The sequence below is a fragment of the Psittacula echo genome (genome assembly GCF_963264785.1).
Source record: "Psittacula echo genome assembly, chromosome: 5".
Taxonomy (NCBI): domain Eukaryota; kingdom Metazoa; phylum Chordata; class Aves; order Psittaciformes; family Psittacidae; genus Psittacula; species Psittacula echo.
Window position 1 is genome coordinate 36364017 of NC_137739.1, and position 24670 is coordinate 36388686.

At 38.7% G+C, this 24670-nt stretch overlaps 1 protein-coding gene across 1 annotated transcript in view; it reads right to left on the reverse strand.

Annotated features, from left to right (window-relative positions):
- KCNQ1 (potassium voltage-gated channel subfamily Q member 1) overlaps positions 1-24670 on the reverse strand; it is a gene marked incomplete at both ends in the record, with an annotated part of 363335 nt that overhangs the window by 264081 nt on the left and 74584 nt on the right. Inside the window, 4 exons of the mRNA XM_080619312.1 lie at positions 7618-7758; positions 8396-8492; positions 9449-9527; positions 11322-11448. Coding sequence (XP_080475438.1) covers positions 7618-7758; positions 8396-8492; positions 9449-9527; positions 11322-11448 — 444 coding nt within the window. The remainder of the gene's footprint in view (positions 1-7617; positions 7759-8395; positions 8493-9448; positions 9528-11321; positions 11449-24670) is intronic.

The following is a 24670-nucleotide window of genomic DNA, read 5'->3' on the forward strand; positions in this document are numbered from 1 at the left end:
CCTTGCAAAAATTTAGATAGTTAAACATGTACAAAATACAAGAATGCATGACTCAGAGGCATTAAAAAGGCAGGACTGAGGGAGCAAACACAAGCTAAAAGATTCAAAAAGCCAAGCATATAAGCCAAGCTTAGAGAAAATACCTTAGCTACTTTGTTTCTAAATTTGCAGCACTGCAATGTCAACATCAATCACACTATGTATTGTTTTGCATATCAAGTAACACTCAGAATTTTCTGACCCACTCACAATACCCATTCTGATCAAATCAAGTAATATAAGAATATCAGCAACCTATTCCTTGACTTCTTTGTAACTGAGGTATAGTAAATTGCCAGATGGTTGGAATACCAGATGACTAAGGGAGTGGAGCATCTCCCTTATGAGGAAAGACTGAGGGAGCTGTGTCTCTATAGTTTGGAGAAGAGGAGACTGAGGGGTGACCTTATTAGTGTATATAAATATATAAAGGGGGAGTGTCACGAGGATGGAGCCAGGCTCTTCTCAGTGGCAAACAATGATAGGACAAGGGGTAATGGGTACAAACTGGAACACAAGAGGTTCCACTTAAACTTGAGAAGAAACTTCTTCTCAGTGAGGGTGACAGAACACTGGAACAGGCTGCCCAGGGAGGTTGTGGAGTCTCCTTCTCTGGAGACATTCAAAACCCGCCTGGACATATTCCTATGTAACCTTATCTAGGTGTTCCTGCTCTGGCAGGGGGATTGGACTAGATGATCTTTTGAGGTCCCTTCCAATCTCTAGCATACTGTGATACTGTGATACTCTCCTGTACACCTACATGCAATGAACACGTTAGAAGGCTTACTGCTCGACATCTTACTCAATAACTGCATTCATGCAAGCTGAATACAAGTGAATTTTTTCCAAGTTGCTGAAATCCAGGTAGCACAAGTGCAAACAGATTAGACACTCATGATTTTATTTTACTGTGAAGTAAGCAATTTGTATAAAGCCAAAAAAAAAAAAAAACCAAAAACAAACCAAACAAAAAAACCCTAAACAAAAAAAAAAACCCTAGTGTGATCTTCTGGCATCCATTTCCAAAATGACAGCATTTTTCTTCCTTGTGCATGCATACAAAGATGTTAGCAATAAGAACTGACTCACACGATAGAAATTCCACTTTCTGCTCCCAATCACCTCTCTGTACATTGCAGCACTCTGAAAAGATTCAAGTTACATCCTTCAGATGAACAACTTAAGAAACTGCATTATACAGGACACAAATGTTTTGAAACACTGAAATTAAAATCGTAATCCAAAGCTGAAGAGAGGACTTCCTGGTCACTACTATTACAAACATTTAAAGGGAATTTTTGGATTCTTTTTCTACTGAAAAATTCAGTCATTTCATACAGTTATCATTGCAGGCTCAAACCACCATTCTCAATGCAACTGATTACATAACTAAGACAGAACTACATCTGAAGGACACTGAAACACTTCTAATAACTTAGGATACAAAATGAAATGGAAGTACACATCCAATTGCAAACCCAACAAACAGAATATGCTTTCAGTGTCATGTCTCATAAATAATAGATCCTTTTAATGCTACTTAGCCATAACTCTCAAATCTTAGTTTAATACTCCCTCAAGGTGTCATTTTCAGCCATCAATCAGTTCTGACCAAATTACTGGCCACCTTAAATCATCTGAAAATGAACTGGCTTTCCCCTTACTGCTCCTGTTGGGATGTTCTGCCTCATGTTTCTGATGGTACCAGACATTCTTGAAAGCTCCCGTCTTCATTTCAGAAAGATGGGTTTCCAGCCTTGTTTATCTGTTCCATCGTTTCATGGCTCAGTTTATCCCTCTCCCCTCTTCTGTTGCCTCACTCCTGCAGTACACACACCTTCAACACAGCACACTCCAAAGGCTGCTGAATCCCTCTCTCAGTATGTTTAGCCTCACAAATAAAAGCTGTTTTCACATGCTCTTTTAAAATAGCTTATTCATCCCCTGGATCATTCTGGCAGTAGTAATCAAGAAGGACAAGGTACAGAACTTGTACTAAAATAGGCAGAACTGTTCATTATTAGTGAAGGTATAGGCAGTGTTGGTGTTCATCTGAGCTTCTCTCTCCACCCCAAGTACCCCTACCAAAATAAAATGATAACTAAAGCAGGAAAACACAGTCCAGTAAAAAGACTTAAAACCTCCCAGAAAGATGGTTATTTGATCATTGTTTTCATTTCATCCTTATGATGATCATTTTTACTTGGAGTGAACAGACAATTTTAGATCTGAACTCAGTAGCAAACATATACATGGACACAAGATGGAAGAACATCTACATCTGTGATTTGTGAGTAAGAATTTTAAAGAGTACCTCTACTGTAAAGAGTATCTGATACGCTGATACGCTGGAGGGAAGGGATGCCATCCAGAGGGACCTTGACACGCTTGTGAGGTGGGCTGATGCCAACCTTATGAAGTTTAACCATGACAAGTGCAAGGTCCTACACCTGGGTCAGAGCAATCCCAGGCACAGCTACAGGTTGGGCAGAGAAGAGATTCAGAGCAGCTCTGCAGAGAAGGACTTGGGGGTGCGGTCAATGAGAAAATGAACATGAGCCGGCTTCAGTGTGCGCTCGCAGCCCAGAAAGCCAACCGTATCCTGGGCTGCATCAAAAGGAGCATGACCAGCAGGTCAAAGGAGATGATCCTGCCCCTCTACTCTGCTCTCGTGAGACCTCACTTGGAGTATTGTGTGCAGTTCTGGTGTCCTCAACATAAAAAGGACATGGAACTGTTGGAACAAGTCCAGAGGAGGGCCACGAGGATGATCAGGGGACTGGAGCACCTCCCGTATGAAGAGAGGCTGAGAAAGTTGGGGCTGTTCAGCCTGGAGAAGAGAAGGCTGCGTGGAGACCTCACAGCAGCCTTCCAGTATCTGAAGGGGGCCTACAAGGATGCTGGGGAGGGACTATTCATCAGGGACTGTAGTGACAGGACAAGGGGTAATGGGTTAAAATTTAAACAGTGGAAGTTTAGATTGGATATAAGGAAGAAATTCTTTACTGTGAGGGTGGTGAGGCACTGGAATGGGTTGCCCAGGGAGGTTGTGAATACTCCATCCTTGGAGGTATCCAAGGCCAGGTTGGATGAGGCCTTGGGTGACATGGTTTAGTGTGAGGTGTCCCTGCCCAAGGCAGGGGGTCAGAACTAGATGATCTTAAGGTCCTTTCCAACCCTAACTATTCTATGATTCTATGATTCTACATCCATCCCACAGATTTTCATTATGAGGACAAAATGTAGTTGGAACTGCTCATGGAGTTGAAGCTCAGAGATGAGAAGGCACTTGAGAGTTGCAGAGATTGCATGTAAAACATTCATAAATAATAACCCTCACATCTTCTGACTAACACTCAAAAAAGTCATAAAATAAACAACTCTCGCCCCAAAATCCCAAACATGCCCTCCCAAAAACTTAGAAAAATAAAAATAAAAAATAAAAAGGATATGACAGCTCTGTAGTTGGAATTCTTGACATGTGAACCACAGAAAGAATAAGTGTCACCTTCTGTCTAACACAGAAGTCAGTGTACCTTTCTCAGCAGCTTTTTTATTTAGAAGAGGGGAAAAAAGGGTCCTGAATAACACAAGATCCCTTTCATGTAGCATTTTTTCAATATTTATGTTTGACTACTTATAAATTAGATCAGATCTGTTCTAATTTAGCAAAAGTTCTATGCATGTGTAGTTTCAAGTGTTATTTCCTGCAACTTTTCAGCAAAGCTTTCCCACAGTTTTGACTTTCTATTTACATGAAGCACATACTGATAAATAGGAACATGGCTTTGTGTATGCTTAGAAGCAAGCAAACTTATTGATGTTTTGTTGAATTCAGTCCTTGGTGAGAAATCATATATTGATGAAATAAATGAACAAGAAACTCTTGGCTAAAGCTGGTACTTGCAGACAGTTGCTTGATGCAATTCAAAGGAACAGGAACATCATAATATCCATTCATGGCTATATTTAATCATTGCTTGTGGCAAACAGTGTTCATGATCAAAGAGACTGTTAGCACAATCCACATAACAGTTTTCTCGAAGGACGTTTTTTCTGATGTGAAGATTGGAAATTGTGTATTATTCAGTGGATATCAAAACGACAGCTTCCCTCAGTCTGCCTGAGGCAATAACAGTTCCTGACAGTGGTCGTGTTTGGCAGATTTGACAAGAACATAAAGTATCCTATTTTAAATTTCTTAGCTTCTGTTATTTATTTACTTATTATTGTGGGGTTTTTGTCCAGACTTTGTCCTAGGTGTTTAAGACTGTTAGTGTGGACATGAAGGTCAACATAAGCATACTAATTTTGAATACTGATATTGGGGAGCTGAAAGATGCATCAGTTACTTGTGTTTTACTTGCAAATCATAGAATCATAGAATAGTTAGGGTTGGAAAGGACCTTAAGATCATCTAGTTACAACCACGTGCCATGGGCAAGGACACCCCACACTAAACCATGCCACCCAAGGCCTCATCCAACCTGGCCTTGAACACCGCCAAGGATGGAGCATTCACAACCTCCCTGGGCAACCCATTCCAGTGCCTCACCACCCTCACAGTAAAGAATTTCTTCCTTAGATCCAATCTAAACTTCCCCTGTTTAAGTTTGAACCCGTTATTACCCCTTGTCCTGTCACTACAATCCCTGTTCAACTTGTCTTTTGAAAGACATTCAGATATGCAGCCATTGGCAGAATTACTTATAGAACATCTGTTGCATTCAAATCCAGCAGTAACAACAGACAAACCTTTACTTTATGCCATAGGTAACCTTTGGTTTCTTCAAGAAGCTCATAAACTGGAGCAGTGAATAGGCTACATCCCAGGGTTCTCAAGGAAATTCAAATAAAGCCCAGGAGGCTAATTTACATATGGAAATAGAAAAGCAATATAGATTTATAAATAACAACAATGAAGAACATTTAATTACAAGTTATGCACCCTGTGAGTATGCCTGCAGTCAGCAAAGCACAGTAATATAAAAGTACCCAATTCCAGATGCAGCTGAATTGTGGTAACACAGACCTTCGACACGGTTTACTTTATTCTATGCTACATATCGTATTGTTGCTACCCAAGGAACTTGTTTAACATTGCAGACATACTGATACAACAAAAAAAGTGCAATGTTATAGAGTGAGAAAGGGAATGTAAAAACATTATCAAGTATGAAAGCATTCTCTATGTAAGGTAAATGCACTTTCAGAGAAGTGAGATCAGCTACGTCGCCACACAGGTCAACTATCAATGACAGTATTTGAGACAGGAGCTGTGAAGTATCCTCTTCTTTGTGTCCAGTTCAAAACAGACTGAGACAGGTTTTCAGGGACCAGAATTTGTGGCATTTAAGCTATTCTGAAAATTTGGGCTAAAGCAAAGCTGAACCTTTTGAGACCTAACACTTCGAGGTTTTTGAGTTTGAGAAGCATTCTGATATACCTCCAAGTTATTGTCCTAATTTTACAGGGCTTTTTCCTATCAGAAAACATGAAGAATATTGTAGTATCAAAAGATGAGAAATGGATGGACCTGAATCCAGTTCAGTTTTGTTTTGCTAAGTCCTTTTAGCATAAGTGTAGCATCTGTGTTTAGAGCAGAACAAGAACACCAAATTCTACTTCTAATATCAGAGAAATTACATGACCGTGTTCATTGAATGAAGTCTCATACTTCAAGTAGCCTGCTGCAACATAATAGAAGTTATAATGGAGAAAGATTATCATAAATAAACTTATTGATTAAATAAGCTCATTGTAGTTAGACAGAATAACTGGCATGCCTATTAACTGAGTAATAATTCCCTGAAAGGAGAATATTTCAATATCCTGACAGATCATACTGCTTCTATGGAAGGCTTTACTGTATTTTCAGTAAGCCAATCTGTCACATACTTAATTTTTAATGCCAACACCAATGACAGCACGTGTTTTTAAATGTAGCTACATCTGCCACTGTTAGTTACTGAGTCATCTGACCACTGTATTGGAAAATAAAAATGCTGTGATGACATTAAAGCCTTGAAAAAGCTACTTGCCAGAAAGCCACTTCCTTGTCCTACATAGCAAGTTTTCTGATCCTAAGAGAGGCTGCATTTAACCATGGCAGGCAGCATGAGGAAACAATTCTGCAGCAAATCTTAGTAGTAACCTAAACAAAATCCATTGTATTCAAAAATGGCTACATATGTATTTTAGCACCAGGAGACCTGCAGTAGACTTGCTTATCAATAGATCTTTCCTTCCTGAAACAGCAAGTGGTACTGTTTGTAGGCAGAAGACTATAAAAGTGCATGCACATGAAGAGGTTTATTAAAAAAATTTCTTTAAAAAAATGTTTTATTAGTGAAAGAGGTGTTAGCCCTGTCTTTCTTGCACATACACTTACTAGTAGTCTCATTTTTAACAAAAAAGGGAACAGTGCCTTTTGATTTAAACCATCAATGAGAAGATGCCAGAAGATAGCACATTTTGAAAATGTAAGCATGGAATCATTAGTTGATGCCAACACATTCTTAAGACCTGTAGCACTTGATGATGACAGCTTGTTTTATCAAGTTACCCACAGCTAAAGCAGATAAAACCAGGTCATTGCTTGAATGGTAATGATACGAAAAAACAGCTTCCAAAAGGTATCTTTTTTTGAATTGTGATAGGAAAAGGAAAGGGAAAACAACTGCAGAGCAGAGCAGCCAACCTAATATTTGCATATCAGGTGAGAAAAGAAAGAGGGAATTGTTACTAGCAAAAGCAACAAAATTAAAATGTTTATTCAAATATAGTTCCAGAATACAGCAGCCAAACTAGTAAGTACCTACAGTAAACAAAAACAGAGACAACTGTCACTAGCAACAGCAAGCAAGTAGATATTTATTAGCAGAATTAAAGATACATCCACAACAAACCATGGCAGCACCCTAAAGAAACCTGAGAAATCTCTGAGCAAGATTATACATTGACATAGCACAGACAAATGCCATATAAGGATACTAAGCGGATTCTAAAGCAATATGATCACTTTAAAACAGTCCTGTCCCTGGATTCCTTAAGTATCTCAGATGCTCCTTGTTCTGGACTTAGTCTGTTCTGAATAAATAGGGAGTCACTGTCCCAGACCAAACTGCAAGCCATAGATACTGGTTAAAAAAAAAAAAAAAAAAGACAAACAAGAAACCTCCCACCAAAAAAACCAAACACACGCGCAAAATTACCCCAAAACACTAGCGCTGATTTAGCAAGACTCTTATCGCCTTAGAAGGCTGAACCCTACAGTGAGAAAGGAAGAAATAATCACTATAACAGAAGGGAAGACTAGAAAGAAATAAGACTACATGTTTCTGCACCTTGTATACATAATTTGATCACTTTTGATTACATAAGACTATAATTACTAAATAAAACTACTGATCATCAATAGTATCTTCTTATTTTCATGAATTACAAAACCAGAAAGTGTACTGAAGTACAGAAGAGGCCATTTCAAGTGCTGTGCTTACTCCATGCTTGTTTGAACTTTACTCCCCATTTGAAGGTGTCAGCTATGTTTACGACATTTGAAATTGTTATACTTACTACTCCCCACCACAGGGCATCTGCATAGCTGCCAAACTCTGTTTCTCCAGAATCATTTACAGCATCTTTTTCAGCCAGGTATACAAAATAAGAGGAAAAAATCAGGCCCAGAAATCCGATGTAGAGTGTAGTTATCAGTTCCTGCAAAGAGAATCAAAATACCAGCACTATGGCAGGGGGCTTGGAACTCAATGATCTTAAGGTCCTTTCCAACTCTAACTATTCTATCATTTTATAATATTATTGAGACACTTATATTACCTATCACTGATGGTTTTTAAAAGATAATGGAACAGAAGAACGTCATTTCAGCACTTAATAAACATTGACAGCAATCGTTGGCTGCACCAATTAACAAAAATCCTCTGAGCTCGCACAGTCAAAACAATCTTCTCACCTGCAAGCATGACTCATTATCCTTTTGTTCAACAAAAAGTAGTTGGGTAATTTTTTCAGGCAGTGCCACACTGAAAACAACTCTGGAATTCAGATAGGTATTTTTAGAAATACTCAGACTACCTTTCAGAAGTCTCATTTCCTGTGGTTATGCCCAACTACAAGTCAAAAGTTTGCCAAAGTGGAGGCAAATATTTTTAATTTTTTAGGAACTTTCTGTCCCTTGAACAAGGCAAAACCACCATACTTTGTTAAAATAAATGACTGCCTGCCTCCACAATAAATATATTTGACGTCATCAGCATGTCTGCATACATATTGTTCTTAATGTAAGGACTTTTGCATTAATTATTATGGCATTCCTCAGAGTGCCTCAACTTACTTGTCTGTGTATGAACACTACTGATCCCAGCAGTCTCCATGTACCACCCTGACGGTCAACATGCAGCATTCGCAAAATCTGCAGAAAGCGGATGCCCCTGGAACACAATTCTTAAATGAATGAAGAGACCAAAGAGACAAGAGAAGAAATGGAGGCGGAGACAGGAAGTCTGTCTCTTCCAAAGAACTGTTTAGAGAGAGACATAGTATTTTATTTTAGACTTAGCAGCCTGTCTGTTTTCACTCCATTCACCCATCTTTCATCTTGTTTGTTACAAAGACAGCATGGGGAGATTGTATGAGAGGGACAGACATTTGTACACATGGCTGGTAAGGATAACTCAAGGATTCAAGAACTTTGGACACAAATTGTGAATGCTTCTAGAAATCGTTCAACTCGTATTTCACCTGTTTGCCAGGATGGGCAACAACATACAGAAACAGCTAACTAAAGAGCTGATTTCCTCACTTCTGAGGAATTTCATAGGCATTTTGAAGTAGATAGTCAAATAATATTTTAAAATCCTCTTTTTATGAGAGTCACTGCAATCCTAAAGCACCACTGCAGCTAGTGTGCAGAACACAGTACACTGCCATGTACTGTAATAACATTCAAGAAAACTAAGTGGTGTGACTTTCCTGAGCATAAGGCAAATTCAGTCCCTCAGGAAGTCACAACCACCAGGCATTTTATGAAGAAACAGCTTGAAAGCAGAGACATGAAGCACAAAAGAGTTGTTATGAAACTTAGCCAAGAAACTAAAATAGGATTTGGGTAGTGCCCACTTTGCTAGGGAAATGGAGCAGGGGTTCTTTCCCCACCTGACATAAATGCATTACGACCAGACAATATGTGAAAAATTGTATTTCATTACACTTGATGGGATCACTGTTTCACACCTTTACATGACTGGTGATCCGTTACATGACTGAGCAGTGACTCATTTTCTCTCACAAGAATTAGAACAAGAGGTAAAAAAAAAAAAAAAGATTAAAAAAGGAGAAAAAAACCCCACCTTACTCAGCACTATTTTCATTTATTGCATATAATTACCTGATAGCTGAGGTTGCAAAGACTTGACCTTTAGAGCCCACACAAAGAACTATCATGGAAGCAACAACTACAATTAAATCTGGAAAATAGAAGTCAATTAAAAAAATGAGTTAGCAGCATCTTGCAATACTTCTGCAAGACTGTTACTAGAACCAAGGTCAATATTACTGTAACAATTTGAAAAGTCACCCCAAATTAGATTTTATATATCTCAAAAGATCTCCGCTGTAACATATAAAGAAAATGTCACTGTGAAATGCAAGAAAGGTTATACTGAGATTGTCCAAGATGGCCACAATCTGGATGAATGACAATTGTGATATAGGATACTGTAACACAGCCTCAGCAGCCTGGAATCCTTATTAGCTATAACCCATGAGAAATTTCAGCAGCTTCCACCTATTATCTCTCCGTGTATCTTATTTTCTCTGCTGGTTTAGACAGTATTTTATTCATTGACAGAGGTTTTGGGGTTTATTTCATATATAAGAAAATTGTCCTATGATTATTTCATCTGTCCCAAAGGTCTAAAAGGGAGAGAAAAATGAGAATTAGCGTATAAGTCTAATTTAGTTCAAGTCAGTCATTACCCTAGGACTGTACTCTAACTCTCTGTGCCTCAGGCTTAGTTAATTTTGGAAAGGAACTCTGTATTTTGAAGAAAGAAATACTCTTTGAAACATATCTGGGAAAGCGAAACTTTGTTTTGCTTTCCAAGCTGAAATAAATTGGATGATATTTCAGAACCCCTACTGTTCTAGGTCTCAAGAGAAATGGATTGTGGAAAGAGTGTAGAGATGCAGTCACAACCACTTTATAGTTACAATCACACCTGAGATACAGTTTTTGCTTATATATATATATATATGCACAGAGAAGCTGTGCATATATATATATATATATGCACAGAGAAGCTAAGCTGAACTATTTTATGATTGTAAAAATACCCAGGTACAAACCTTTGTATTCTATATTCAGCAAAATTGTACGTAGTTTATGAAAAAGTATTCCCTCTGCTCAACAACAAACAATTTTTTCCACTACTCAGAAACATTATGTCACAGAATAAGAATTACTATGCTTCTGTAACAACACTCCTCTTCAAAATCTGGTTTGTTTAATCTATTTATATTTTAAGTGCTTCAGGGCAAGGGTCTTATATAGTTCTCTCAATATTGACTAACAAAATACAGACTGATTGTGGATTATTACGTTTCTTTCAGTGAAATTGTTAAACACATGATGAGCATTCTAAAAAAAAAAAATGGTTTGTGAGGTATATGGAATATATGGATGTAATTTCTAAGAATGTGGAAGTTGCATTAAGAGGTGAACTGCAGTGAGTATCAAGGGAAGTCAGGTGCCCAGTTCCAAATGCATCACTGAAAACCATATTTTAATCCAAAAGACACACAAAGTAATTACAGTGCATCTACCATGTTCCATCATGCAGTACGTAGCTCAGAGTGCAAAATGAACTCATAATAAACTGTTTAAATGGCTGCGGGGGAGGGGCAGAAAAAAATAAAAGCTGTTCAGCATATTTAAAATAATACAGTTGTAGCTATTGTACAGTGCCTGGGATCCTGAGGTTACAGGGGACAGGACTATGGCCAGCTTATTTCTGGCAAAACTTCAGATCACTTGTGAAAAGAAAACACTCTGCTCTTCTGGAAAAACAAACCAAGCTACATTTGTTCTCAAATGACAGTGCCATAGATCCTGACAGGAAATTCAGATCTACACTAATGCTAAGGACAAGACCTCTTCCTCTAACTTGGCTTCAACTACTGTAGGAATTCCATTCCTCAAAACTTTCAAGAACAAGTTTTACTCATTGTTTACATCAACTTTGCAAGCTGTGCATACTCACCAATGATTGAAATAGGCTTCCTAGCAAAACGAAGCCTTCCCCATATTCCAACATATTTACTGCGGCATCCTGCTGACCATAACCGAACCACATATTCTGTCCCGAAGAATACTACTAACACAATTTCCTAAAAGAAACAGAGAGAGAGCTAGGTTAATTCTCTACTTTACAACTTTCATCTTTTTTCAGAGTGTACTAGGAAACACTAAAATAAAATTTGGAAGATGACAAAAATGTCAAATATATTGAAATGATCTAAAGTAACATAGAAAAACCTGTAAGAGTAAAGAAAGAAAAGACTAAAAGTTTAAATATTTCATTACATGCTGTTTGGCTTGTCTACACATATTAAAACTGAAAAGCATTCTATGCAATTCACTTGGTCTAATTCAAACAAAAGGCTCCCTGACTGAGCCAAAGAAACCAAGTAGAATTTATATGCAAAAAAATGAGTATTTTTAGTAGCATATTTCACTTTTGGAAGAGGTGTGCTTCACATTCCATTCACTGTATTAGCTTAACCCCACTTCTTTAGACTTTTTCACTCTTCCTTTCATCTCACATGGATTGAAGGCAAATTTCTAGTACCCATTACCAATATGTCAGTCTCCAGGTGCACTGAAAACATAGCATGCCTTTCCCATCCTCCTGTCAACAAACAGACACTTCAGCAGAAATAGAGGTCTAGTCCTGATACACTGCTGGTATCAAGCTATGTGTTAGCCGCAGACCCATGCTATGGTATGACTTTGGAAATGCCTACAAAGTGATAGGTGATAGACATCTGGCATTCTTGTTGATTAGACAGAGGAACAATTATGACATATTTGGAACTTACTAAAGTGCAGATAAACCTTGCTTTTCTACAGACTGGTTGTGCACAGCATACACAGCATGGTTTCCTTGAGTATCAGGGAGCTGCAATAAGTCCCTGCTGGACAACTTGATTAATAACTGGTCGCATTCTCTATCAGAGCCTACAGCAGAATCTACTAATTAGAACAGTAACAGTGGCTTGCAATTGAAAGCACATGACACATGGCATATGGAAAGTGTAAAGCAGAAAAAACAATCATAAAATTTCACACGTATACAGGATAATGCAGATTATAAGACCAAGACGTTTATTTCATAAAGTGATTTAATATAAAGAGCAACTACAGAGAAGGTGACATGGTGCTGAACTTTTTATCCAGCCTTCTGACATTTCCACGTGGTTCACCACTGTTTTTCATAGCAGACTGGCAAATGGGAATCAAGATGGCACCTATGATTGTTTTCTAAATTAACTAAAAAAAACAGGATACAATCATAGTCTAGTCAAGATGAATGGGAGCCATATTATCAGCTTCAAAAATGCATGGGACATTGCCCTGAATACTGAGTAAAATCATAGGTCTGTGTACAACAAAAAGAGGGGGAAAAATGTTATGCGTCGGTCTAATTCATTATTACCTTTTTGTGGCTCTAAAAAGCCAGTGTCCTGATGGCATAACAAACTGTTAATCCCAGGGCACTACAGTGTTGAAGTCCAGCTCTGTGACACTTCCAGAACAGCTACGTGAACATTAGCCAGGACTCTTTCCTTTAGTTTTGGCCATCTCATAGCCTGTGTGAGATGTCAGATGCAGCAGAACAATCATCACAATTGTTTATAGTCACTTGTATTCCAGATAGATTTTCAAGATATAATGAAACCATCCAGATTGCTGGTTGAAATAAACATGAAGCTCAGACCTTTCAACCCATCCAAGAATCTCTTCTACAGTTTCATTTTGAAATGATCCACCACAACATTTTTTTTAATGGGACTATTATTAAATATTTTTAACAAAATAAAGTCATGATGAACTTCATAAATCTAAAGAAACGGCATCTGCAGCAGACATTATAAGAAAAGCCTGTGTCTTATGACAGAAACTTCAGAAACAATGAAACTCTTTGTCCAATTTCACCTGATATCATTTACAAACCTATAGTGTATGGCAACATTATGAGCCCAGCTTAACATGAGGTGTTGTTGATTTGTCACAGCAAAATAAAGCTTGAGAGGCTGTCTTTTTGGATCAGGTGACTGTATTCGTTTCACAGACATGGTCAATAAACTCTTAACATCCACGTACTCTTCTGCATGCAGAAGGCTAGCGTGTCTCCTTTTATCACTACCATAGAGGAAACTCCCTGAACAAGAGACGATAGCAACCATACAGGGAGCAAAAACTGTCCTTCACCCAAAATAACTAATTTGAAGAAGGGATGTATGGCCTCACATTGTTTGTGATAGCACAGATAATACTCTTCAGATATCCCCAAAAGCAATTACCAAAAGCAAAAGAACAACAAAAAAAATTTCTTGGTAGGCAAAGAAAAACCCAGAGGAAAGTTCATGTTTTATCACAATGAAATCACAAGTAGCACTCAGACCATGCACTGTAGCCTTGTCAGGATCACAGCTTCAGTTTTATAGCAAGAAGGTGGAAAGTGAAAGCCTGGATTGTGCTTTAAAGAAGCACGTATTCTCTGAGTAGGAAATTTGCATCGGAGTTGTGCGCGTATGTTTTTTAAAGGCCCTCCATGGTTCATTGGATAACAGGCACACCGGCAAGTATGCAAATGGGGGCTGTCCCAAAGACAATGCGACAGACACGCAGTCAATGGTTACTGTCATCCAGCTCTTTGCGTGACATGCAGACAAGCTTAGAGAACATTGATTGCCCTATAGACCCCGGTGACTGGAGGGAACAACCAGTCGGCTTACACCAAGACACATTTTTCACTCCTGACGTTTCGATAAAGGCTTATTGACCTAAATGAGACCCAAGTTATTCAGCGAACATCAGGGGTGAAAGTGCACAAGCTGTTCTTCATGGTCATATACAAAACATCCAGGTATCCATTAGCAACTGGCAAATTCCCCTCCCCTGCCCGTGGCTGTGTGACAGACAAAAGTGTTTTTAATATCTCGTGTTGCATAAATCTAATAAGTAATCTCCTGGGGGTGGGAGAGGATGATGAATTTCTAAGTAATAAGTAATTACACACTTACATTAGTGGCCAGAAACCTGCAGACAAGAAAAAATATATTAGAAAATTATGCTTTCCTGAGCTACTAAAATATTGCCTATATTTTCCTGATTAAAAGCTTAACATGAAATGTTACATTAACATGCTGCCCTGATGGCCATAGTTCATTTATGTTGGTGGTAATCTGAGCTAAGTCCAGTTAATAAGAGTTATCCTGGCAGACAGCAGCAATGCCTCACACCTGAGAATTTCAGCAAATCTGAGTTGCACTACAGATTAATTTGGTGCACTGAAAGCACTTCCATACTTTCACCTCATTGTCCGTTTAACACATATCTAAGTGCACTGTATAAAAGTTTGTGCTTCTCACAATGAATGAGGTAGCCTGAAACATGGCTTTGAGAAGCTGATAGAGGAAAACAGAAGGATAAAAGGCTCAGCAGACAGACAGGATGTGAAGAATGAGTGAAACAAGAAACAAAGCAACATTCAGCACTATAGAAAAAATACAGAGAAAAATAACTGCCTGCAAAACACTAGTGTGGGTGGGGATTAAAGTGCAGTAGAGGAGTTTTCTTGGTTAAAATTACAGACACACAAGAACTGCACTGTGCAAGGTACCATTCAATCCTAATCAATTTAATAGCGATCTCCTTTCTACAAGGAGAAAACAAAAGTACAACACCGAGACAAAAAGCATACACTTACATGGTAAAGAGATCCCTCTAAGATGTGACAGTTGAGTACCTTCCTGCTTAAGAGCTTTCTTGCTTAAGAGAATTTTTTTCCTTTAAATTATTGTTTTGTACATGGTACCCTCACTTCTACCATCTCCCCTGCTCAGCTCAGGCATATGCTTAATGCCATCTTCATGCTTTCTCAGCCACACAATCCAACACAGCCAAGTATCAGATTAACTCTGGATGAGAAGGTAGAGAAGATGAACATGAGATACACGTGTGGATTGCTTTTCCTGAAGAATCCCATGTCAGTAAGTCTCCAGCTGCAAACAACTTCTAACATGTAAACTCAAAACATTTTCAATTAAAAGGAATATGTAAGTCCAGTGTAACAAGCCTTGAGCATTTCTACTGTGGTACAGTGCTTGGTAAAATACAACAGATCTCCAGGTAGCCATTTAGCACATGCCAGAGAACGAAATATTTCTCATAAAAACCAGTAAAGGAACTTAAGTGCTCACTGATGCATTGGTGCAAGAGTGTGATCAGCATGAGGGATTCATTTCAGAAGTCTCAGAAGAAGGAAACAACAGATTTTTCAGCGCATCTCACTACTCACTTAAAATTCTGACATGGGAACAGAAGTTCCTTTGAGTTGATCCAGTACTACATGATTGGCTTTGGGAATTGCTTCAAGTATAATGAAAGAGACACCAAAACATAAAAATTATCCTCAGCCTGAGATAGATATGTCATAACTTAATCACTTGGCTATAGTACAGCTGTCATCACCTGATGAAGGAACTTAGGCAGGATCCAGAAAACCACAGTCCCCTGACAAGCATATCCATGCTATCTATCTGTCATTACAGGCCACATCTCCACAGTTCCCATGGATTAATCACAATTTTATAATAAGCTCACACACTGAAGACACAGAGAAGGCCTCAAAGAACTGCTGTGGTGAAAAAGCCTATGTATTAGGTTTGACTTACACAGAAGAACTGGACCTGCTATGAGTATTATCACCTTGACAAACTTCCAGATGCCACTAGGAAAAAGTACAAGAAAGCCACTTCCACCAGAGGACAACAGGGAAAAGTTACTTATGAAAAGGATTGTGTCTGAAGAGAAGGAGGAACCAGACTCATCAGCTGTGTGACTGGAGAGTCAGATCTATGAAAACAAATGCACACAATTATATTCACAAAGCAACTATCTGGTTTATTTTGCTACTTAAATGCATTTTAAAAAGTCCTTCCTTTACTACTCCACCCCCACTGGATTGTAAGAGCTGCAATCCAACGTTGGGAGGCATCCAACATCCACACTGTGAGATAAAGTGCAGTAGCAACTCCGAAACAAAGGACAGAGTCCCTAAACTTAGCTGAAGGAGATGCTTTTAAGCAGATGGATTAACAGCTTAGATTAAAACTCTGACATAGAATGGATCATGACACCAGAAAACCAACTATATAACAGATAAAGAAATTGTCTCTGGAGGCTGAGAAAGCTTCTGCATAGAGAACATACTGACTGAGGCTCTGCCTGTAGATCTCAAAGCTGTAACTGCTCATGGAGCACCACAGAAGTTCATGCAGTCATTTGATGTGGGAGGACTATATGAGGTCATCTGAAACTTGTTATGAACAAGAATGCCTTTACTCTGAATATAGACTTTTTTCAATGAGCTCCATAAACACAACATGGTTTAGGAGCAAGGAGGCAAAGCGTAGCACCATATTACTCCGACTGGCTACTGACAACAACAACAAAGAATATCAAAGATAATATACAACTTATTGCATCTGCCATAGGGGTGGCTACCCTAAAAGGAAAAGGAGGTAACAAGCACAAGAAAACAAGAGACATTGACAAGAGGGATGACTTCCAAGCCTCAGAAGTACATACTTCTTGTACTGTAAGAATTTCCTCCCACCCTAACTTTCCACTGAGAATATGATTCCTACCCATCTCCGCCATATCATAAGATATGCAAGCTCTAATATATTATCCTCATTGGAGGTATCAACATTGGATTCCCACAATTCTTTCAAATTTGGCTTCTTAGCTTCAAGGATGATAAAGTTCCCATTAACTCCTTTAAACAAGGAAATAAGCTCTCCCATAGCTTACACAGTGATTGCATTCCAAGCAGCATTACCTCATCTATAAGATGCCTGTGGCACTACTTGCATTGATACCTATTTGTAAGGGAAGGCAAAAGAAGAGATCTGCTACAGAGCTCGTGTGCCAACAGTAAGGTGGACCAGTAACCTCCTTGCAATCTCAGGCATCAGTAATGGAGGCAGGACACTGCCAAAAGTTTTGTTCAGAAGTTGTGACAAGGAGGACTCTGAAGGAGCTAAGGGAGGGGGCAACTGATCTGCTGATGCTAATGCAAAATGAAGAATGGGGCACCTGCCGTCAGCCAAGGGCTGTAGAGCTGCATTGGGCAACTGAGAAACATACTCAGCATCTTCACAAGCAGGATGCAGCACACCCTCTACAGCCACCAAAAGGTTAAAAAAAAGCAGGAATGTGTCTCTCATTTAGACCAATAAGTTACATGTACACTCAGAGGAAGGCAGCACGCAGAAAACAAACACTGCAGGCTACAGGTTAGTTCAGAGAGAGCTAGAGTCCACAGCACGCTGTTCACCTGACACATCAGGGCTTTCAAAATGCTTCAGACAGCACTTGCATATAGCCCAAGCAGGGTATGCAAATTAACAGCAGCAAAGGCAACTGTTTCTTCTAATCTCACTCACTTTGTATAGAGAGGCCCCTCTTTGTTCTGTTGAAAAAGGCAGGATTTTTTCCTGAAAGCTGTACTGTGTTTTCTAAGATACACGGAACAGCAAAATCAGATGGCCCAGGCAAACAGACAAATACCAAGCTCAATAAAGTAAAAATCCCAATTTGATGAAGTACTGATAAAAAATAAAAAGATAAATGGTTTTTCATATATATATATATATATACTTATATATTAAGATTTACTGAACATCAGCAAGTGTCAAAAGCACTACTTAGGACTGGGGATTTTTCTCCCCTTACTTTATCTCCAGACTCCCAAAGATTTTGTAAATCGCATCTTCAAGTGAAAAACAATAATGCTAAGTTTTAAAAAAATGTTTAGAGCCAAAACACTTGGTGTTCCTTCCTTTCAAAAAGCCTAGCATCATTTGCTAAAATTCTTTATCTAGCATATTTGGCACCAAATGATTTAACAGACAACAGAAAACAAAAACACGGAATCAATATCACATTTCTATCTTCAGAGGTCCATAAGTAATCCTAAGAAGTTACTGGAGACCATTACAGAACCCTTATTTAATGTCTTTAATTAAGATGAAATAATATTTACATGAGTGTGCATGCTCTGAAGAAAAAACGCATGCTTACTATGAGACAGAAGAGTTGATTGTTCTGAACCTTTTCTATTTTCCCTTTATCAATGCCGAGAGCACAGAACAATAAGATTGGGACCAATAAAGAATACTGCAGGCCTGTAATTTTAGGTTGAGGTTTTCCAAAGCCTCCATGCAACTAAATCCGATTGAATTTCAATAGGAGTCGGGCACCTAACTCCCTTAGGTGCATTTAGAAAGCCTGTCATTGATTTCCTTAGCTCTCTTCTCGCTTTGGCTTCAGCCAAATCCAAACACAGACACTTGAATTTTTTCCACCAACTACAAAAGGCCTCAGATGTCAGTGGTGTAACTTTGCACGTGAAGGCATGGTCTCAGAGCGCGGCTGCGTTAGAACAACTTTCCGCACCATCACCCTGTACAAGCCTCGTCATAATGCTTCATCTTTAGCTTTTGAACTTAGTTGCTGATGATAGCCACCAGGAATTTACAGAAGTAAATTAAGCTGGGCTTGCACATTTGGTTTACGATACTTGTTTTAGTGTGGAGTTCTCCCCCACGACAAAGTATGCTCAAGAATTAGACTTCAAACTTCAAACCCAATGTATATATATGGTATATGGCAAGAGTCATATGGAAGTGTCAACATGCACACAACACTGGTGCAAAAATGATTAAAAGACCCCACTCCTTTCTGTTTATTTCATGAACCTCTTATTCAGGCCTTCATCAAAGTTTCTAAAAGGAATTCATACAGGACCTTCTCCTTCAAAGTGAAAAATGCTCTGGCTTCTGCCCAGTGCAGCATATGCTTAATTTTATAACTCACTGAGTTCAAAAGAAATATTCACCTACTTCAGATTAAGCGCACATACACACAGTTCACAGAGATGCATACTCATTCACTAGTAAATACAATATGCTAATAAGGGTAGAAAGGAACTGTTACAGAATATTAAAAAAACAATCTAAGCCAAGTGGTCTACATTTTTATGTTACAGACAACTTTTCATATTACCACTATTTACACAGTGGCTACTTCACTTGATGCGATTATTTTTATCCTATCAAGTATGTCGTTGTGTGCTTTTTATTGAATAACCTTTCTTACTTATTTTTAGAAAAGCTACCTCATATCCACCATGTCCTACACTGAGCAGTTCATAACTCTTTCCTTTGCTCCGCAGCTAACACTGAATTTATTGGGGGACCTCATGAAGACACTTCATGCCTGTTTTTCTCCAGCTACAAATGACAGGGCAGTAAGAGCTATTGTGTCTTCCGGCAAGCCATATTTCTCTTATAGCCTTAAGACTATCACAGCTACAACGCTATTCCTTTCTGAGAGAAAAGGACAATATCTCTTATCTGAAAGCAGAGCCACAAAAAAAAGAGAATCCAGCCATTATCAGCCCAGCTTAAGCTGCAATAACTTCACTTTATGTACTTAAAAGGGGATGTAATGGTAATGGTTACCTGCTATAGAGTTTGGTAACATCAACACTTGAAATCCATGGGATCAGACATACTAATGCACGCTTTTTGTTTGTTTGATGCCATACTGTGATAGCAGCCAGGCAGCAACAATACATTTTAAAACAGAAAGTAGAAAGATTATTAATGAAAAAACTGTTTGTGTTCCACTACTTTTAAGAAGTGGAAAACAATTTTAAGCTTCTATGAATATTCATTTTTCCTCCTTACTCATCTCTCCATTCTATTAGAAAAAGAAAGAAGAGGAAAAACACTGGTACGGATGGGAAGTTAGAACTAGTTTTCAATTATCTTTTACATTAAATCAATGTTTGCTCTTGAAAAAATTGTGGTTTTCAACAGAGTCATATTTTAGACAAACCAGGTTTCATTTCATATTTACATTTTAGTGATTTTTTTTTAAAATGTACGGAGGTTTTAAAGACAAGATGCACTTCTGAAGAATCATCTGTATATTTAAGGCATGAAAGGGAATACTTTTTTATTATGAAATAGCACATTTCAGAACAACATTTTTCTATGTAGAAACTTGCAAAACAAGGACTGTAAGAAAATAAGCTTTAATTACATTAATTTTACTCTTTTGTTGTTTCTCTCCCCCCTCTAAGTCACCAATTGACCAAGGATATCTACATTTTCTCTCTGCAGTAAACCTGACCTCCAAAGTTCTACTAGTTCTTTGAGTGTGTCACTCCTCCCAAGTTGACAGTATTGCATGTGCACCATCTCACCCTTACCCACAGTCCAGACATTCTCATCTATCACAGTTTTCTCAATTCAAGGGCACTATCTAAAGCCCAAAGATAAAACACACCCGCAAGCTGTACAATGCCCCTCTTCATTCCCTGGGTAAGCAGGAGTCCGGAAGGCTTAGGAGACGAGAGCTCAGAGCTGGACTTGCTATTCAGCTACAGGTTTCTCATAGAGCTTTGAGCCAACAATGTGCAGTCTTTAACTCTGTTCCAAATCAGACAAACCCACTTTTCTCACCATCCTCTCCCACACACATGCTTCAAAATGAGATAGTAGCACTGTGGATGGAAGTACACCTGGATATGCAGAGTAACATCATGAACCCCTCACATCTAAATCCCACGAGCTATTATAAGCTATTTCAACAACTTGCTCCTGCAAAAGCCCGTATAGAGTACATCAAATAGGAACTCTTTTAGATTAAGTTCTAACTTCCTACCTCTCCTGTGTACACAAGACATCCCCTCCTAGCCCTGCTCTCCCCCTGAGAAGGGAGGTACAAAATGGTACTGACTGCTACACAGCCTTGCTTCAGGATTTCAGCTCCACCCTTCCACCTCCTCTACATGCTTTTTAGCTGTATGGAACCCTCTCTGGGATGTGATGTATGTTCCACAAGTAAGACATTTCCAGAAGAGTGAGAGGTCACCAAAAGCAGGACATTACCCCTATTTCTACATATACTCATGACATCCTCTTTTTCTAGAAAGTGTGTTCAAAATTTATCCTCCAAAAACAAGATTTCTGGCCTGAGCAATGACCATGCTCTTCAAAAACAGTTTAACAAGAACTAAATTTTACATGGACTAACACTGGTTTCAACCACCCCCAGATAACAAAGGAAAAAGAAAATTTTTTGCAGACTGGCAGGACAGAGTTGTAGGATAGAGCTGTCAAGTTCTGAAACAAAATCCTGCATGGCTAGAGGCAGGGCATTCCTTTCACACACCTGACAGCCGCTCAGTTACTGATATCAGGCTCAGCGTTGATAAGAGTTCAAGTGCCATATTTCTGTATGACATTCCCATAAACACAACCTGCTTTTGCTTCAACATACTTGAGCTCTCTCTCAGGCGTGCTCCAGGGAATACGCTTCATGCTCTTCCACACAGCTGCAAAAACAGTCACACACTAAACCTGTAGTCCAGGCACTTAATACTCCTCACAGGAAAACACATGTGCTAGTTTCAGCTAATAAAAACCTCTCAGATGCCATATGTACACAGCCCATTCAGTCAGCATTTTACAGTTGCCTCTAAAATTTGTGAAGGAGGAGAGAAGAACTATTCGACATGCAAAATAAACTTAACTGAAAGCAACAAAGTCAGCATTTTCAGCTAAGTGGCAAATACATTTCACATACTGAAGGCAAGTAGTTTCCTTCTCATGCCAATTTCCTGCGCTCATTGCAATCAGCAAGCTTTAAACAGTTGTGGCTATCATTCAGCACATCGGGATTATAGCATACTAAAATGGGAAGTTAATTTATACCAACCAAAGCACATGATTAACTCTCTAGAGTTAATTCTCTCTAGAGCTTTCATAATGTTCCAAACGGACCAAACTAAACTTACATTTGCAAAATGAAGAATATAAACCAGATCTCTCTGAAGTTGCATACCCCATTAACCACGCTACCGTTCTGTGCAGACTTGTATTTTTACTTGGATTCATGTTTCTATCAGTGTTGGGTCCAACATAAATAAATGGTGCAGAGGCAGCTCTTTGCAGAATTCAAAGTTACGAAAGGAGAACTCAAGCTTTGTGAAACACCCTTCACTCACTATCACCTTTCCCCTGCTCCCTTTACAAATAAAGGACAAGTGCACTATTCATTGCTGGAAGGAAAAAAAAAAAAAAATCTTAAAGCCATGGCCTTCTTAGTAGCAGCTGGTCTGAGCTTCAAGACATCAAATACCTCAGGAAACTAATAAGCATTATATGGAATGAATTTAACTGATATTTGGCAGAATTCAGCAACACTGTACTTCAATACATTTTTGGAAAAGGAGAGACCTTATAAAAACAATGCTTAGGACATGTCAAGAATAAACTAAAGGCTATGCAACAGTAAATAGGTTAGCTGGCAGCTGATGTAGCAAGCAAAAGCCACCCAACCAGAAGAATCCCCTCTGTGCAGTGGTATTAGAAAAGGAAAAAATTATTGCTTCTTAAAGGAAGGGACACAAGGGGCATGGTTTAGAGACAGAGGATCCTTTTCTATGCTGAAACACTGGGCAACGCAGGACAGATTTTGAGCCCACTTTAAAATATACATTATTAGAACAGCCAAAGCACTGGTTATGCATTTTAAATGCATTAACATATCAGAATATCCAGCTGGTAGCAGTGGAGCCGGGGTTTGTATTATCTCACTCCTACTGCACTCATTTTTCTAAGGCTTAAGGCATATCTGCTCTTGATGCAAGCTGTACTTGCAGGTGATTCATGGTACAATTTTTTCTAGAAATAGCTGAATTTTCTAGGTCCTTCTCTTTGATGTGTGATTTACCATTGCTGAAATTAGCAATTAAACTAAACACATCTTTGGAAATGCCTACTTTCCAAACATATTTTCCAATACCTTAAGTGATTAAGCAAATGGCAGTCTGACTCCATGGCTAGACAACTTCTGTCAGCAATTATAAAACTGTTTTGTTTTGGGTTTTTTAAAATGTCAAAAGATCATCTCATTTTTTAGCCTTCCCTTTATACCTTTGTCTGCAGTTCTCAGTATTCATTGTTTCAAAAAGTTGATTTTAGTATGCCTGTCCTGCTTAAGCCTCTCAAGATCTGACTGTGCTACATGTGATATTATAAAAATCTGTAAGTCTAGGCTAGACAGCAAAGGTCTTGGTGCCAAACCAGAGAGCCAGAATTACCTACCAGAACCAAAACTGCTCAGCCCACTCAAAAAGATACTTGTTCAGCAATGGAGGAACTCGTAAGAACCAACACTTGTACAAGTTGTCTTAACAGAAATGAAGCAAGAGGTTACCATAAAGAAAGGTAACTCCTTGCTTTAAAGCTACTCAACCTCAGCATTTACTAATGCAATATTCAAGCCACCACTCTATGTGACAAACAACTGAAACATGACTTTTTTCACATCATGTTACTACTGAGAGATAATAATGTTATTTCCACTGTAAATCATTCTTCTAAAGCAGTATTTTCTCAGTATGCATAATAAATAATTACCAGGCTAAGTTCTTTCCTAGGGCTGAGGGAAAGGAAAAAAGGGAATCTTGACACACAACAACCAAATACTGGCACATAAATAGTGCATGTGAAGAGTTTGGGTTATATCCTTTTTTAATGGTTTTACAAAAGAAGTAATGCCTCAAGTGGCCAAGGCTTCTAGACGTGACAGAATGTCAAAGGTTTGGGCCCACCTTACAGATCTTAGAGGAAGAAGAGCCTACTTGAACTGCAATTCAGTTTGGATAATTTTCCAGTTATCTTAAAGCATCAGTAAATGTGGCTAAAGTAAGAAAACCAGGGTCAGAGGCCTGTCCTCCTCTGCTGAAAGGAGCAAGGCAGCAAAACCAAACTCATCCATTTGAAAAGTGTCTTCTTAGTAGATGAAATAAGTGGCCTGCCATGCTTAGATCTGCATCCTATTTCCAGCTCTACTAAAAATGGCTTTAATGACAACCTCGTGTTTCCCCTTTCCCAAACACATAACACATTGCACATTCAGCTTTGAAGAGAAGTGTCAATTGCTAGTACTGTTCAGGGTATAATTAATAACAATTACATTACACTACAAAAGCACAATAAGGGACTGCTTTGTGTACAATATGCATTTCCTCATCAGCTGGATGGCCAAAGGAAACCTTCTAGACATAAAAGTATGGTAAGGCTGTGTCCCATAACTGGGTATTTGAATATTTATAAGCTATTGCACTTGGGATACCAAAGCTGATGACATGAATGTGTGTTTTAGTAAGTCCATCAATAAAGCTTTCCTCATTAGAAATCTGCCCCTAGCATGTTACATCAGAGAAGTCTGTTATCATGA